The sequence below is a fragment of the Pempheris klunzingeri genome, chromosome 8 (genome assembly GCF_042242105.1).
Source record: "Pempheris klunzingeri isolate RE-2024b chromosome 8, fPemKlu1.hap1, whole genome shotgun sequence".
NCBI lineage: Eukaryota > Metazoa > Chordata > Actinopteri > Acropomatiformes > Pempheridae > Pempheris > Pempheris klunzingeri.
In genome coordinates, this window is record NC_092019.1 from 7,476,866 (window position 1) to 7,494,554 (window position 17,689).

At 43.7% G+C, this 17,689-nt stretch overlaps 1 protein-coding gene across 1 annotated transcript in view; it reads right to left on the reverse strand.

The window, feature by feature from the left end:
* LOC139205299 (nuclear factor of activated T-cells, cytoplasmic 1-like) overlaps nt 1-14,784 on the reverse strand; it is a 56,190-nt gene extending 41,406 nt beyond the window's left edge. Inside the window, exons 1-3 of the mRNA XM_070835468.1 lie at nt 14,557-14,784; nt 10,265-11,360; nt 8,197-8,356 (exon numbers count right to left, since the gene is read on the reverse strand). Coding sequence (XP_070691569.1) covers nt 8,197-8,356; nt 10,265-11,360; nt 14,557-14,677 — 1,377 coding nt within the window. The 5' untranslated portion in view covers nt 14,678-14,784. The remainder of the gene's footprint in view (nt 1-8,196; nt 8,357-10,264; nt 11,361-14,556) is intronic.
* Between the last annotated feature and the right edge of the window lie 2,905 nt (nt 14,785-17,689).

Here is a 17,689-nt window from a genome sequence, read left to right on the forward strand (position 1 = left end):
GTCTGCCTCAAGATGCAATACTCAGTCTAAAAGGTTTATCAAACCGATGATTGGGCTGATACCATTTTCCTGTATAAATATGAGTTACATTTAGTGGATGAGATCAAATCAAAACTTGGACACTGGCAAACCATATTTACGAATCATTAGTGTAAATTATGTCCAAATTCAGTTTTTTCTGTCCGTCTACAATAAGTATCAACATACATCCAGAGTGTAATAAATACCCATATATAGGTACATTAGCTGTCAAATTCAGCAAACTTTACACCTCGACACCAAAAAACTTCATGGAGCTTGGTATGCAGACTGGATCCAGCCCCTTTGCCTTTGGGCAGTTATGAACATGCATTATGATTTCCATTAAAGCTCTGAGACTGTGTCCCACTGTGATGAAAGAGACTCCTGTATCAGAACCACCACTTCAAACAACTACCACTTCCTCTAGAAGACCTCCATTAGCCGCTACTGCTCAAGTAATAAAAAGATCAAATCGTTTAAAAAAGAGAAGAAAAACTCCATAGCCATGCATAGTTTAAAATGTACTGTTGACTTTGGGGTCAAAGACACTTCAAATATAAATTGTAACTGCCAATTTACATTCAGCATACCTGGATCATTTTCTGACAGCGTCTAAAGTAACATTATTTGATGATTTAACCAAGTGCGTAATGGCTCAAAAGTATGAACACACGGGCAGGGTTGCAAATTCCATAGTGTGGTGAAGGGCACCTGATACTTTGTGAGTGATTTCTAACCAGAATAATTTGCCAACCAAATGTGGATTTCTGGTGGAACTGAGTCTTGCACTGCAGACCTCCCAGGACGTGCCTGTTCTTTGCAGTGCAAAGTGGTCATATGGTCATAAGGGCGGATGTTGGTGTGGGCTTGCAAATCTCTCCAATCTAAAAACCGTCAGATCACTGTAGAATCCATTAAAACCAAGAAAAAACTGAGAGGACAAACTTCTCATCGCGTGGACCTCCGTGGATCCACCCATGTGGCTACTTGACATTTACTGTGAGGGATCACTTACTCAAGACCAGGGCTCACGAAGCTATGACCATCTGAAAAATCCCACAAATTGGTCAATTACTCCGGTCCGACCAATTTCCTTTGAGCTCCATGAAAACAGTGGTACCGTCAAATGGAATAAAAGACCCCTGTTGTTTATCTAACAGACTGAGTCATATAACAAAATTCAGACCACATGTAACCTATGACATAATCTGATTAATGGGTTTATAATTACCTTTGTGAGGATGGTCAGGGATGGGGGTGTGAGGAAGACGAAGGTTAGCGGAGGACTGCAGAGCTACGTCATTAGAAGTCTATGGAAATTAGTACTACAGTTTCATGGACATCTAATGTCTTTGGATTGAGAACAAATTTGTCTGGATACTATAATAAAGGTTGTCTCGCCTGATAATTAACATGAAGATTAAATGCCTTTGGTCTGCACTTGATGACAGACCTTTTGGATTTGGAACAAGGCAGAAGATGTATTCTTTTTCTCCCCAGTTAAAAAAAATTGTCAGTATTAATTATGTTGATTAAAAATAGAATATGACTAGTCACTGGAGTAGAGCATATATCCATATGTCTCAATAATCTCAGCACCAGTGGTTATCTGGCTTTGCACTTTGATTCAAATATCAAGGGAGTGCAAAGGGACTGGTAAAGCTAAGGCTGTCATTCATCTCCTGTTCCGACCGTCCTATTTTTCTCTTCAGCTCCACATAGTGTCTCTAGCAGCTGTTTTGACCTGTGAGCTAGCCACACATGCTAGTCATCAGTGAGTTAGGCCGAGGTCAGGAGCTTCTTGAAGTCTTGGCATCCCAAGGGACCACTTCATCTATGCAGTGATCTCACCAGCAGACCCCGCTCTGCTTGTTATATTTTACTTATGGTGTCACCAGAGGTAATTATCCATAGCCACACATGCTACCAGTTACTAGTGTATTGACTCGTGAGAGCGCTATGGTGGAGCATGAGGTACAAATCTGAAACACCGGAGCGTTAAATTGCATGACGTCCCCTTATGATTTAATAAAACGCAGGCAGCCGCGCTACAAAGCCGTGTCGTCTGTCACTTTTGCCTCAGTAGACTTCTTTGGGTTTCTAGGTGACCTCCAACCATTACCTCAGCTGCCACGTGGCTGTAAGGAGGCCCACATGAGAGGCAGGATGGAGGGGGGGTCTTTATCCCTTCACTCATCTTGCGGTAGCACACGATGACGGTGGCGTCCTCACAGAGCCGTAGTGATCTCATGGAGGAGAGGAAGTGATTAATGAGGTCAGGTAGTCCTCTTGGTGACGCTGGTCTTCCCAGCAGCAAAGGAAGGCAGTCTAGTCCCCCCTGGGCGACCTCCCTCGATTCCTTTACCATATGTGCTCCCTGACCCTCTCCTTTAGCTTCTGCAAAACTGCTACGATGCTCACTAAAATGCACACCACAAGCAAAGCGCAAAGCTTACTTCTTCATTTTATTCTCAAGGGGGGAATATCGTGGGGAGGACAAAAGTCAAGACAGTGTAGTAAACCGTGGTGCAACAACAGAGGCTTCACTCACACCTGTGACCTCAGCTTTGTATTTGTGTCTAATGCAGCCAGTGAGGTTGAACCAGAGAGCAGCTAATTTTGACCAGATGAGCTTTTTCGAGCTGTAACTGCAGTCTATCTGGCACACGTAGCGTATATTTATTTTGAGATAATCTAAACCGAGTTTGAATTGAGGCTTGATTTGCAGCTGCCTCGGGGTGCCAACTTCTGCCACTGTGTCAGCTAGATCCATTTACACCTCCCACCACAAGCCACTGTTGCACGAGCCATTTTTGATAGCTGAGGCTCAAGTAAAACATTGTGGATATGGCAGCTGATGCATTAATTGTGTAATTGTATGCAGCTGTATTGTCTGGGCCACTTGTGATGATGTGTGAGTTAAAAAGGGAGAGGGGGGTACATCCAATCCATTCTCCTACATTGATTCTGAGTCCCTTTGCACCCATCAGTTTTTTCTCTTAATTCTCTTCACTCTATGAAAATCTGTTGTGATGAAATAATGGTAGAGGGTATTTTCTCAACTTATTAATATATATGCATTTTTGGTAGCATATATTGTATTAGCTATTTCTTTACTAATAGTGACATTCTCAGTGCTGCCTTCACCTGGCCTCGGTAGTTCAAAGAAAGGATTTGAACATGTAATGTTTAATAATTACTTGCTGATAAATTAGATGTGTCTGGCCTGGCTAGAAATTGAGTGTGAGGCCTGCAGTGGGCTGCCTTCTATCCCTCCACAGTGATTTCATCACTGCCTGGAGAAATGTCATGACTCGTAGAGGTCCACGTGGCGCAGAGAATCGGGGAGAGGAGAGAGAGAAGACGACTGGAAGCAGCAGAGGAGGAGGGGGGGGGGGACTAAAGCAGGGGAGGAGAAATACAACAGCAGATTCAGGCTTTTTCCCATTATCACGCTCCCCTCTCTCTGTCAAGTGCTGACAGTCACACAGTCAGCCTTTGCTGTACCCAATTAAATGTACACTCATCCAAGTTGTCTCTCCTTCCAGACTTTACTCCATCACCCTCCTGCCCTGCTAATGTCTCCTGTGCCTCATATTGAATGCATAAGGAAACATATGCAATCCTTTAATGTGCTGCGTTCCCATAGCTCTGAAAGCTGCTCCTTTTATAAGCAACCAAACAGCTATATCCCACAAAGTTTTTGCTGAACTGATTACTTTGGTGTTATGTCATTGAGGGCATAGTTTCAAGCACTAGCCCATGTCTAGACCAGTGAGGGTCCAAATTCCATTTAAAAAGGATGACTTTGTTACCAGCACTGCCTGCCATGAGAAATATAATCCAAACCTACAGAGCATTTGAGCAAGATGATGCAGGGACAACTGCTGAACCCCCAAATAGCACAACTACCCTCCAGTGTCTTACCTAATAAATCTGTGGGTTGTCTGGTTATCACCTCAAACCAGTGAAAACGATGCAATGCATTTCGCTAAATTTTTTCCACTTGCTATTAACCGGTAATTAGTGGTAGCCCAATACCAGTGTAAGGGAAGCCCCGCAGATGGGGAACCACAATTTAAGAGTGGCATAAATACCCCTTTGGGCAACGAATAATAGCCCTGACTAAACTCTAACTGCACTACAGGGTACACCAAGCCTTTTGAATATCAAACAAGAGGCGGCAGTAGGTTTAATGAGCAATTAGCAGCTATAGTATTGGGTGCTGTAGATCGGGGGTTTTCTTGTAAGACATTACGCAGCTAGCAAGCACCGGATCCCAAGGTGAAACCGCACATGCGAAGAACTGAGCACATGTTCGCCAAGGTCTTTCATGTCGTCTTGGCGGAAACATACTGCAAATTTGATGTGCATTACATACAGTTGTAGCGGAAAGGAGATGGGTATTAAGTCACGCACATGTTAATAGGGATGATGGCCACATCCTGCTGAAATTACACCATGTCTGTTGCTGCTTTATACTTAATGAGAGACTGAGCGAGAGAGTGTGTGTCTGCGTGAGGAGGAAAGCCCTATAGGCCAGTCATTATTGTATACGAAGTAGCCATATGAAGGACTGAGCTGTGTGCTGCGCGATAGCTTTAATACTCCACAGGTGTTGGTGTCTGTTGTTACTAAGAGCCTGGCGGATGTCTGTCTGTTTCCTGACTTGTGTTGAACCAGAAAGCTTTTGCTTAATCTTCAACTGAACCCACATTTTAGATCAGAACCAGGTCATGTCCTCGGTTACTATATTCTCAATGAAAATAATTCGGCACAAATCATATTTTTTCCCCGATGTTCTCCTCTGGAAAAACACATCAATCAATGTCATGGTGGTATTCTGAGAGAAGGTAGACCAGGTTGTTTTTTTTTCCTGAGTATGGCTTCGAAAATCATCCGGTAGACGTTTGGCATAGCTGTGGTGAGAGAGGCGAGCGTCTGGAACAGTGTGAGAGGAGCCGATAGAGCACCCTAGATCCTCTTAATGGCGCTGTGGTCTGCTGCAGTAAATAAAGTGGAAAAGCAGTTGCGGGGGTCACAATGTGGACCAATCGGGGGAGAGGAGGTTAAAAGGCGGCGGATGCGGAGATGGGGAGGGAAGGTCTGAGTGCATGTCCAGAATAAATGACTGAGATTTGGAATGGGAAGCGCAGAGAGCCGGTGGGAGCAACAGCGGGGTAATGAGTCGAGGTAACCCATAATCTAGAGGTTTTCATTGGTGTGCTGCTGGAGTGTAAACACTATGCTCCTCACCCATCCACCCCGCAGTCTCTCCATCCTGTGCGGCGGAGAGCACTAAGCGTGGTGTGGTTGATCTGCTGCAGCTTAGGATGATGTCAGACCTTATAGATGCTAAACTTTCCTGTGTGCTTGTCAAGAAAACACCTTTGCTTGTTATTGAATAACAAGATCACAACAGTAAATGAGCAGTTGAGCATTTCGGTATGACTGTCATCAGTTGTCTCTCCTGGGAACATCACACAATGTAGAAACAGTGTATCCCTTCATGTTTTTCAGTGTTGCTTTCCAACACATATGTCACCATCACTCATGGTGCATGTCTGATCATCCATGAGCTAAAAAAACAATAGAGCTGTGGATGACTGGGCTTCAGCCATGTGAGGCCTGCTGGTGTGGGTTTGGGAGATGGTTGAAGGATGAACGGTTCACAAGGAGTGACATCCTCAGGCACCCCAGGGAGGGAGGGAGGGAGGGAGGGAGGGGGGCACCGGTGCATGGAAAGGGGAGGTGGCGTCCGATGGGTGCTGGAAGTCTGCCTCCTATCCACCACCCCGCCTCCACCACCATGCTCAGCCAACCTGAGGGCCACCCAGGCCCTAATCAGCAGGATACAGAGCATCTCCAGGGGCAGCCAGGCCTCAGCTGCCTGGTGACTCCCTCTGCCCCTTCTCTCTTTTTCTCTTTACTTGTTTCACACACACACACACACACACACACACACACACACACACACACACACACACACACACACACACACACACACAGACACACAGACACACACACACACACACACACTTCCTTAGCTGCTTCCTACTCCCGTGTCCCCATGTCATTATTGACTCATTCTCCTTCACTGCACCCACCCATCCAGCGCCTGCCACTCATTACCTCAGGGCACCGGGGACTACAGCATGCCCTATCCACCAAGACTAAAACAACACACTTCAACAAAGACTAAGAGAGAAACAGTAAGACAGTCAGATTTATGAGAGATCTGGTCTTCCAAACTGTGCAAAAACTCTGTGAAAATGCAGACCATGCCCTTCTATATTTTACCCTCTAGAAAGTACACATGATTGCATAATCCTCATAGATTTATCTTTCTGCCAACTGCTATGCTACCAGTGGTTTCCACTGTTATGAAACCCCCAAGATATCCCAATTGACTGCACATGCAATATCACAGGCATAAATCACTCCTCACCAAAAAGTAAGAGTAAAGTATGAGATATGCGAGCGAAAGGGGGGAGGGGTGACAGTAAAGCAGCTGTCATCATAGTTTCTTCATGACTACAACATAATAAGGAATGCTTGACATATACAGTAAGACTTAAAAACACCCTTGCAAAGTTGGCAATAAAATGGTGCCTGTGCAGTGTGACATAAACAACCCAAGTCATCAATCTTAATCTGGACAACACAGTTTATGCAATGACACACAGGACGCTTACTTACGACTTTTTGCTCTGGCCCCCTGAGTGAGTCAGTATGTGGTGTAAACTAAATCAAAACCAGTCTCACCTGCCACAGCTGTTCATGGCAGGCTGAGTCTGGTCAGCCTCATGGGGAGGTGCAAGGGTAAAATGTTGATTCACCCGCATGTTGATCTACAAAGGTTGCAATGAAGGGGAATAATTACCTGTATTTACAGAGAAAACGTGAAGGTTGACAGGCCTGTTTATAACACCACGTTGGCCAACAGCTGTCAAGTGCATTTGACATTGAGCAGACCAGGATGTGCTGACAACATGTATTTACAAAACAGCTGTGGCGCTAACAACGTCTAATGCTACACGTGTGACAAGGATAGACCACCAACCTGAAACTGTATATTGGTTGGAAAATGTTTTCTCAGGGTGCACTGTTTGCTTTGGCTGCATGATATGGCCAAAATCTTCAAATCCAGTCTTTAACAAAGAATGAATGCCCGTTATTATTGGGTTAAAAGCAGTTTCCTTTTGAATTGACAACATTAAATGCAAATTGACTCTTAACCTTAAGGACACGCACACACTGCAAGATCCCCACCTTGAGTAAACCAAGATGTCAGCACAGTGTGATGACAGTGTAGCAGAGAAAGGAGCTCTGTGCTGTGCTGCTGGTGAGACTGACGTGTGCCCTTTAAGTGTTCGCCAAGCACAATAGTGAGAGGCGATGGTCCTGCTCTATACTAATTGAGTCAGCATGCACTGCTGCTGGTCAGGGCGACCTTTTGCAGCAGTAGATTGACTCCCGGCATCAGGCAACATTAATAACACAGCACACGAGCACATACAGAAACATAGAGACAGTAGTGTGCACATACTGCAATGCTGCTGTCAAAACTTATGGATAGCTTGACAAGTTTGCAATGATAATACATGTCCTGAGACACTAAATATTCTGTAAATTTGAAATAGTTGACTTGAAGAATGTTTTACAATAGTTTCTACTTTTCTAATGCAAACTTAAATAAATGCAGACAAGCAGCTCAAATCAGATTTTTGTGGTATATCCTAAACAAGTTTCATTTATCATTTCTTCTGAAAGTAAGTAAGATTCTTGCAAATCCTATTAGTTTGAAGGTAAATAACATAGTTCAGAATTCAACTAAGTCTGACAGCTAAAATCTGATTACAAAATATGACATAAATAGTAAGAGAGTGTCAGAATCTACTCTACTGGAAGAAATGCTAAGACTGCACCGACTTTGCTCTGTGACTACATGCTGTCATAAAGTCAGCAACAGCCAAACGTCCATGTCACTAACTTGTTGTTGGATTTTCATGCACTTGTCTGCTTGTTACCACTTATGCTGTAATGACAGCAAATTGTTACACAGTTTGAACACACAAAGCTAACCCCGTCTCTGGTAGACAGCAACATGTGCAGTGAATCTAAAAGATTCAATTCAAAAACCATTTGCTGGCTCACATTGTGCTGGTGACCAACCTGTACAACTGGATGGCCTCCAGACAGCGCCTTCACTGCCCCTCGGCTGCCTTCAGTCTCATAGTGGGCCCTGTGGTGGGACTTTGGCTGCACCTCAATCTGTAGGTTGTATGGGCCGGAGCAGGACGGAAGCTGCCAGTCAAGAGCTGGCATAGTTGGGCTGCAATAACATGACACATTTTTATTAAGATAAGATAACACAATAACACAATGCAATTTTCTGTTCTTTACTGTATTGCTGATTCCTATAATAGAGAATTAACTTTTATTTAGTCCATGAAAGATTTACACTTTCTGTGCTTAACACCTGCTGTCTGGTTATTCATTTCTGAAAAACAGGAAGTGCTGTTTCCACTTCGCATGGAATAAAAAGAAGAATTATTGTGTTTTATGTTTTATTTTCCACGTTCTTCTATTCTGTTCCTAAAACCTTTTTTTTTGTAGTAGGAACTGTGAGGTTACTTTTTCTTTGATGGTTCCATCACTGCCAAGAAAGTCTAACTCAACAAGTTCTACACTTGCTTTAAATTAGCCTCAAATTAGGCTGGCTTTATCCTTTTCCTTTTCATCATCATCATCTTTAGTCTAATCAATTTAAGTCATTCACTGACGTGCATAATTCCTTGGGCCTGGGTAATAACTTGAAGCCCTTTTTATGAAAAATAAATGAGAGACGAATGTGGCCTGCAGCAGTGCACTACTTTGTACTATGGTGTGACAGGTGGAAACAGACACAGTTAAGCAAGTGACAGTGGGAGGATGGACATTTCTAGGACACAAAAACAAATCCTACACAAACTTGCAATCAGGCTGATTGTCCTTTGATACAATTATTATTCATTCCAAATTGATAACTGTAAAACTCTAAAGCAAAGCCACACTAGCATTAAAGACAATGGAGTTATACAATGGAATAAGGTCAGCAGCACACCCTGCCTTAGAGCATGATATCTCTTTCTCAGAGCTACAGCTGGCCTCCCTTAACATCATTGTTCTTGAAATGGAGAGTCAGAGCTTCCCATGTGAACACCGTGGAGATATCTAAACCAAAACAAACATGTGCAAGACAATATTTCTCTATGCCGGATGCCTGCTAAATGCAAACTCCTGACCTAAAGGGTGGCTCAACTGAAACCAATCTCTGCCATCTTTGTGGAACTTGCGGGCTGTTTGTTGACCCAAAACGAACTGATTTCCCCCCACAGGGCTTTATCTGCCCAGTTAGTGCATGACATCAGGCTGGCTACACAGAAAGAGATGGGCTGATGGCGCGACAGACCAGAGCAGTGAGCCAGCTGATTAACCCAGAGACTGCTTCCCCTTCAGCCAGGCCTGTCACCATTACTTCCTGTTGCTCACTATCTTAATCAAACACTTGATTTCTGACAGGAAAGTGTGTTATTGGTTGGAAAAAATGCCACGAGGGACACAATTGAAAGTGAAAAGGCTTACCTTTCTTAAAAATAAATAAAATCTATTATATAGTTGAGTGCATGTCTGTTTTTTGTGAGACAGCGTGCAAGTGATTGTGTCTATTTGTCATGTTTGTGTGTGGGTTGCTATAGCAACAGTGGTACACACACGCACACGCACACACAATCTGGGCAACTCGTCCCTGTGAAATATGATTTATAAAATAGTTTTGATCTTCAAAGAGGACTCTTTTGGAAGTGCAGAGAATGCAACTTTTGGAGGTCTGCCTTTTGATATGGCCTTTGAAGAATGAAAACTTAAACAATCTTATCCTCGCAATAAATAAACAACACCAAATGTGGAAAGGAAAAGACAACAGCAGGGTAAAGTAGTGGCATTATCGAATGAATTGTTTTTCCTTTCTGAAAATATTTAAAATAATCCTCAGGCAGAATTTTAAAAACCATAAATCTGACTAAATAAGTAAACATGTGTCGGCTTCATTGTCTTCTCTAGAAAATCTAAGGGCAAGACAACAACGTTGGTTTTACACTGACTGGTTCAATCATCTTTGAAGTCAGAAGTGTTTCATCATGTGGATTTGTGTGTTTAACTTTTTTACAGTACTACTGAGTGCTGGAGCAGCTCCACCCACCTGAGGTAAGGCTTGGGTTTCGACCAGGTGTACGGATGCTGGGGCACATCCAGGAACCCTCCACAGTAGCTCTCCTTCTTGAGGGCCAAGCGGGAGGGGTAGTCCTCATGACAGAGCTCCTCATCCGGACCCAGCACTTCTCCACCAGGCTCCACCTTCAGGCTCATGGAGTGGTCCAACATGGTCTTCCGCGTCTTGATCGGGATTCCCTCCCCCATGTCTACCACTCCATCTGTGGTAAGGGCATTGATGGCGGCCACGATGGCGGAGTTGGTGTACTGGTTGGTGTTGGCGAGCCAGTTCTCATCTGTGATGCTGACCCTTGGGGAGCCATGTGGGGATGGGGTGGGCGACTGGTTGGGTGAGCAGGGTGTCTGACGGTAAGAAGTGCCATTGAAACTGTACTTTCTCTTCCCGATGCCTCCGCCGCCATTGCCTCCGCCGCCTCCACTGTAGGAAGGGGAGTTAGGCCTGGAGCCACGAGATTGCGCCGGCCAGCCTTCCTCAGCCACAGCTCCGATCTGAGGGGAAGTGGAAGGTGAATGGTGAGGAGAAGTTACAGGGCCACTGGCATTCGGGCAGGGCAGGAGTGAGGATGAGCCTCTGGGAGAAACACAGGGAGACTGCCAGGGGGAGTTCTGTGGTGAGTTGTCGTAGTTGTAGAAGCTGGACTCGTAAGAGGACGCCTCAGAGTTACAGCTACGTGAGGAAATGCTGCTCGCGGGGCTGAGGCAGCTGGGATCACGGTAGCCGTCTGCATTGGGCAGTGTCAGCGTCACGACTGAGTTAACGCCTCGTTTGATGATGTGGTCCTCACTGCTGCTCTCCTCTACCTCATCCTCGGGATACTGGCTGTAGGCAGTGATCTCAATACGGGGGCTTTCCAGGGCCGGTGCACCATTGGGTCTGAAGCCATGTGGAAGGTAATAACCTGATGCTGCATGGTTATCATTTTGGAGACTGTAGCCTGTCTGATGGCAAGAGGATACTGAGATGACTGGACTGGACTGTAAGGTGTGGTACTGGGTGGCCAGACAGGGGTTGCCCATACCCAGTGGAAGGGACAAGCTGACATTTGGTGTGTAGCTGTATGCATCTGAAAAAGGAGAAGTATATTTTAAGTATGTGGAAGTCAGTAATATATGACAACATGCAAGTGCAAATACTCAGAGCCATTACATTATGAAGGTAATTAACATTTTAGAACAATACCCATATACACATTTTACCAATATGTCTCCTTGCAAATAACTGCCTCTCTTCTTTAGAAACATCTGGAGAAGCTTAGCAATCATCTCAAAGCAGTTACTGTATGTGGTTGCTGTGTAGTCGCAAGTTGCACAGCCACTCTGTTTGTTTGATCAGTTCATCTAAGGCTCTATTTGGCACTCCCTGCTGTCATATGTACTCTACAGGAATTCCTCCAGCAGCGCTGATGGATGCTTTATTTGATTGATTGCATCACTCACTGAGTGAATTAGGCCCTCCCCTGTGGAAAACTGACAGCACTCTCGCATCGCTCTGAGCTTGTGATTAAGTCAAAGAGAGTTTGCTGCAGCGTTAAATACAGATGCACAGTGGTACGTGCACAAACAAAGGGCATGCACAAGCAAGCATACAAGGAAATCACATGCAGACAAGTGCAATGGCATACAAACTCAGCCAGTGGAGACACTTGTAGCCTAAAAGATATGCCCTTCAGTTATCCTTGTAGAGACTGGCTGCTCTGTCAAGAGTTGTAAACCTCACGTCTGCCTCTTATTGATAATGTCAATGAGGGTAAAACTGGTCAAATAATGACTACCATTGAGTCTGAAACTCAGAGAAGGGCATTCCCCTAGATGCAGTGTTCTATATTTGTTAACCACAATGCTCTGCATCACATGAAATGATGAATCTGTCACACACCACATAATATGTGGGTAGGCAATCTAAAATTAGTTTATGAGAGTCTATTTTCAGACGTGATTATGAGATAGGCATCAGAGAAGTTCAATATACCACAAGTTAAGCGAAGCCTGGGACACCTTTCAGTGGCCAGTGCCAATCACTTAGTGTAAAATACAAGATTATAGAAAAACTTGCCTTCTTTCTTGAAAAATTCATTGAAATATATTAAAGATCTTAAAGTCTTTTTCCCACTGATCCCAGTATACATCAGCGCCCTCACACTGTGCACTATACATAACATACAATAAAGAAAAGAAACCCTCCATTGCCCTAGAGTACTCACTTGTCTGTGATTCATTCTGCACACCTTGGCTGTACTCAAACATATAGCTGAAATCAAACTCTTGCTCTTCATCCTGGAAACTCATCTCCGCCCCAGTGATTATACACTAAATTTCAACATAAAAACTAGTATTCCTTCAGCTCAGTCTCCATAGATGCTTTTCTCTCCTCTAGTTTACCCTCTTCTACTGCTCAACAGATTGTGATCTCCTACCCACTCCACCCGGTGTGACTGACACACCTCCTTTGCTTTCATGTTTTTTTTCTCCCCCTTTTGAATGTGTGTGCGATCAGTGCACTAAGCCACAACATACTTCACTTCTTCTAACACCCACTCAAACACACTGGGCCTTTCACTCTTGTGTGCTCTACAGTCTTGAAACTTGGCTTTTCCGGGTTACACACGTCACATCTGCTGAACTAACCAAATTATACCATATCATAATTTGTGTGGTGAAACAAATGAAAGAAAAATCAAATGACTCACTCTTGCACTCAAGGCAAAGCCTCCACAATTGTTTTCAGTGCACTGAAAATGTGGTGTAAGCAGAGTTCATTTGAAAACACTATCACACAGATTATAGCGTGCTCTTTCTGTCCTCCACAATTTTTCTCAATTATGCTATCATGATCAAAACACTCGCTCCCCACAACCAAACCAGCGTGACTAAAGAATGGATGGGTTTATCCACGGGGATTGTGGTCCAGGCTGGGCTCAGACTGACGGGACCTCAGGGAGAGATAGGTGGTCGCCCACAGAAGTCATCTGCAGCCTTTGGAACTAAGAACCCTGGGGCCACTTATCGCACATGGCTGACTATGGGCTATGGCAAAACACCAGTAGAGTGTGTGTGTGTGTGTGTGTGTGTGTGTGTGTGTGTGTGTGTGTGCGTGTGTCCATGTGCCTAAGTTTATGTACATGTGTGATAATAAAGCAGCCCTGCTCAAGCTGTGTGTGGTTAGGCACGTCTCCTTGTCAAGCAAGCTACCCGGCATGCGGCATCCCAGAGCGCACAGATCACAGCTCTCACTCTTTGTCTCACTCACACACATATACACACACGTCTGTTACCAATTATAAGGCTCAGGACTGAGGGACTGAAATGAATAATAATACAGCCCGCACCCGTCCGTCTGAAACCCCAAAGACTAAATGAAATTCCCAAAATCCACAAAAAGCCAGTGACATCAGCACTGGAGGAGTCAGTGAATTAAGACAAGACAGAGTTTCAATCACTTCTGATGGACCAAATCAAATTTTGCTACCATAAACGCAGAATCAAAGTGCTTATGAAAAATGTGACTTTCCTTTTAATGGTAAGCCAAGGCTGAATCATCATCCAAGATTAAGTATCACACAACCCCTGATGTTGCTGTTCAGTGGCTGACCCCTGACATCTGACCTCACTGTGCACTGGGAGAATCTCCCCAATTTTTACTGTTTATATCATTTAAAAAAAAAAAAGATGTGAATCTCTTATCAAGAGGAGTGCAGGTGACAGCAACATCCTATGCACATGATGAGAAGCACCTGCAAGCACAGCTGGAGACACCTAATGGTGTGGATGTGAAATGGGCGCATGCCACTCAGTATAGTGGAGTGGGTGCTCATCTGATCCTCATGCAGAGCAAAGATAAAGCAAATGTATTTGGTGACTTCTTTAGATGTCACACTAGAGGATCATTCAAAAACATGTGTCCTCAAACTGCATAGTTTTTCCTCGTAGTAACTAGTACTGCTGAATTAAAGTGATCAAACAACAATATAATGTCAAGCAGCTGCTCAAGTTTGTACAGGTGGATTTACTTTTATGAAATATCATGAAAATTTGTAGTCATGAAATTAATGTTTTAAAATAAAATTAGATTACATTGCAATTCAGCAATAGTGACAGATCCTTTTCACTGTAATATGATCTTACCAAATGCTTGACCTCGACTTTACAGTAGTGCACAAGGTTCCTATCAATTTGCATTAAAGCAGAAGCACCTGATGACAAAACACTCATATTTGAGAGCTGGTTGAACCATTAAGACAAACTTCAAGCGATTAATTTTACCTTCTTCTGCAGACTTCATATCGGTGGCGAGAGAGGTGAGAAACTGGAGTCCTCGCTGCTTACCGGCTGTTGCTCCAAAGCTGAACTTGGAATCGCCGCTGAGGCAGAATGTATCCTGCATTCAACAAGCGATGCGCAACTTTCCTCGACTGTCAGAATGTAATAAGCAACGCCGATGCAATTATCTCAGGAGCTAGATCACTTCACACACCATCAAACAAAAGCATAATTCGCAGAGAAGTGGAAGCAAAGCGAGTGTACAACTTGGCACCACAGCGCGGTGGACTGTGCGCAACGAGCGAACGCGGAGCTGGAGACCGGCGCAGGTAGAGCTGCTACGGGGACCGTGGCTGAGGTGAGTTTGGTTCTCTTCAGCCCAATGAAGGTTTTCAAGAGTCTCCCCAGGTCGATGACGCGGCGCGGTTTTGTCAGAGGGGCCGGCTCCGGTGCTTTTAAAGCTGGAAAACACCCTCCGTCCTCCCGTCAGCGCGCCGCCCATCCACGGATGACGCGACCGGCTCCTGCAACCTCCTGGACCGCCTGATGATGTCTTCCACCCTGGGATCCCACCGATGGAGGTGGGAGGTGTGTGAGGTGTGTTTACGCGCGCGCGCTCGTGTGTGTGTGTGTGTGTGTGTGAGAGAGAGAGAGAGAGAGCTAGAGAGAGAGAGAGAGAGAGAGAGAGAGAGAGAGACCTACCCCAAAGTTTATTACTTCAGTCACAATTTTTAATTCTTTTTAAATAACATACCACTGGGTCTAATATCCAGTCTTTCATCAAAATTAAATTTAAATTCCAAAATAACCCACAGTTATCGATGTAACTATTCATTTCATCTTTTATATTTCTCCCTTATTTTTGTATTGTATTTGTGGTTCACCTTTACAGCTTCAATATTTATGATGAAAACAGAAATAAGGGCACAAATATAAAAGAAAACAATGTCAGCACAGGGCCTAATTAGTTGCCCCTCTGGAGCTTTCAATTGGTCTCACTCCTCCTCACTCTTCCTCAGTAGTTAACAATTTCCAAGTCTCTATATTGACCTGTCTTCCATTTTGCCTTAAGATGAGACAAGATAAGAGAGACTTTATTTATCCCACACCGGGCAAATTCCCTTGTTACAGCAACAGAAGAGACAGAAAAGGTGCAGTGTCAGTAACAGAAGTAGTGCAAAAACAAGGGGTATAACAAACATAAGAAGAAATACAAACATAAAATTAAGAGAAAAAATACAAAATATATACATGTGTGTATTTCACAGGATATTGCACCGTAGTGAAAACACAAATGAGTAGTGATTAAGTGCAGGTAGTGGCTGTGATATTGTCAGTGGAGATTTATGCAACACTGTGTTAACGTCAATATTAACACGTAATTCTATAAATGAAATGATATGATTAGATATCATTCCTCACTTGTTTCTCACAAGATAGTCCCTCTGGATTATCAATAAAACTGATGAATAACTTCAGTATAAACTTGTATAAACTATATTAACTCGTCTACTATACAGCCAAAAAAGTGGTGTGTGTGTGTTGCCCTCTACTCATCCTGCTGTATAAACTTCACTGGCAGCTTCTGTATATTATTAGGATACATGCAATGAATATATTTTTCCACATGTTTTTCTGCAGCAGACCCTGACCTTTGACTCCACTATGGAGGAAGGGGAGGAAGTTGGGGGTCTCCCACACTAACAGCAAAGTATCATATTGCAGTACACTTACTGATATAACTATAATGACGTTCCTCGTTAATGTTGGCAATCACGTTATTATATGATCATTAACATTATTCAAACATCCAGCGTATCCCCGTGATTAAAATCAAAACTCAAATGCTATCCAATTTCATTTCCAAATGTGTTTTCCTCGTGTTTGAGGGAAATACGGTTTCACAAATTTGCCCAAGATAACTAATCTGAGCCACTGACAGCGCAAACACTGCTTTCCAATACTTTGAATCACGTTCGTCCAGGGGTAAATCTGCGGGTACAATGCCTTACTGAGGTTCACTTTTCATCTTATTTCCTTAATTGCACTCCTATTATCATTTATCAAAGTAATAGTTCCCATTATGACTCTGTTGTCATAAACTGATACAGAAAGGTGAAAATACAGGGAGGTGTTGTTGGCTGATGAGATAAAGTTCTATATGGCTGACAGATGTTAAAGAAATTCAATAACAAGCACACATTGCATATTTAAATATACATTATCCTTGGCAGCAAACTGCAGGTATCACCTAGCAGTAGCACTGAAGCAACTGGCTACAGTACGCTTAGATTGATAAATTGTTTTCATTTGTAATGATACGTGTCATTATGATACTTGATAGGGTAGTTAAAATTAACAGTCCGATTAGTGGTCCTGTCGATTTACTATCTTTTGACAATTGCAGAGGACTGAAAACAGAGCCTCCATTATGTGGGTTACAAATAGTACATAAATGATAATGGCAAGTTAAAAAAAAAACAACTCCATATAACAAGTAGAGAAAGAATATCACTGAATAGGTGGTAACTGCCATGAGTGCAATTAACAATGGCGTAGACAAGCTACAATGTAATTCCTTTTGAATGAGGGCCAGATTTCAAGAAAAAAAAAAGTGACTCCCATGAGTCTGAGATGTAGCTGGCAGGCTCAAGGATGATCACACATAATCAGAAGCAGACTGCCTTTTGGGGGTAGGCTGGCGGTGGGGCAAGCATAAGCTGACTGCAAGAGGGGGAAAGTAATAGTATGCTGTGTTTTCTTTGCCTACAGTAGCTCGCTGGCGTCAGCTGCGGCTTTGGCTGATGCGCATGTGTGAGCACAAAGATGAAAAAGCAGCATCACATACTTTGGGAGATGAAAATGATACAAAGCGGTGGTAGGAAAAAAGTAGCTGCACAAGTGGTTGGCACAGTCGGTGGGATGGACTTGCACTAATGTTGAACAACTTTAAAACCCTGTGGTGTGGCATGGGTCAGCGGCAGCCTGACAGCTTATCTTGATGGATCCTGTGCTACTGAATAAAGTACCATTAGCTACAGTGTCTGTCAACAATAGTCAGAGCACTTCAGACCGTCTCTACAGCGTCAGACATTACAGCCACCAGGTCACCAGGCAGTCTATACTTCATTATAAA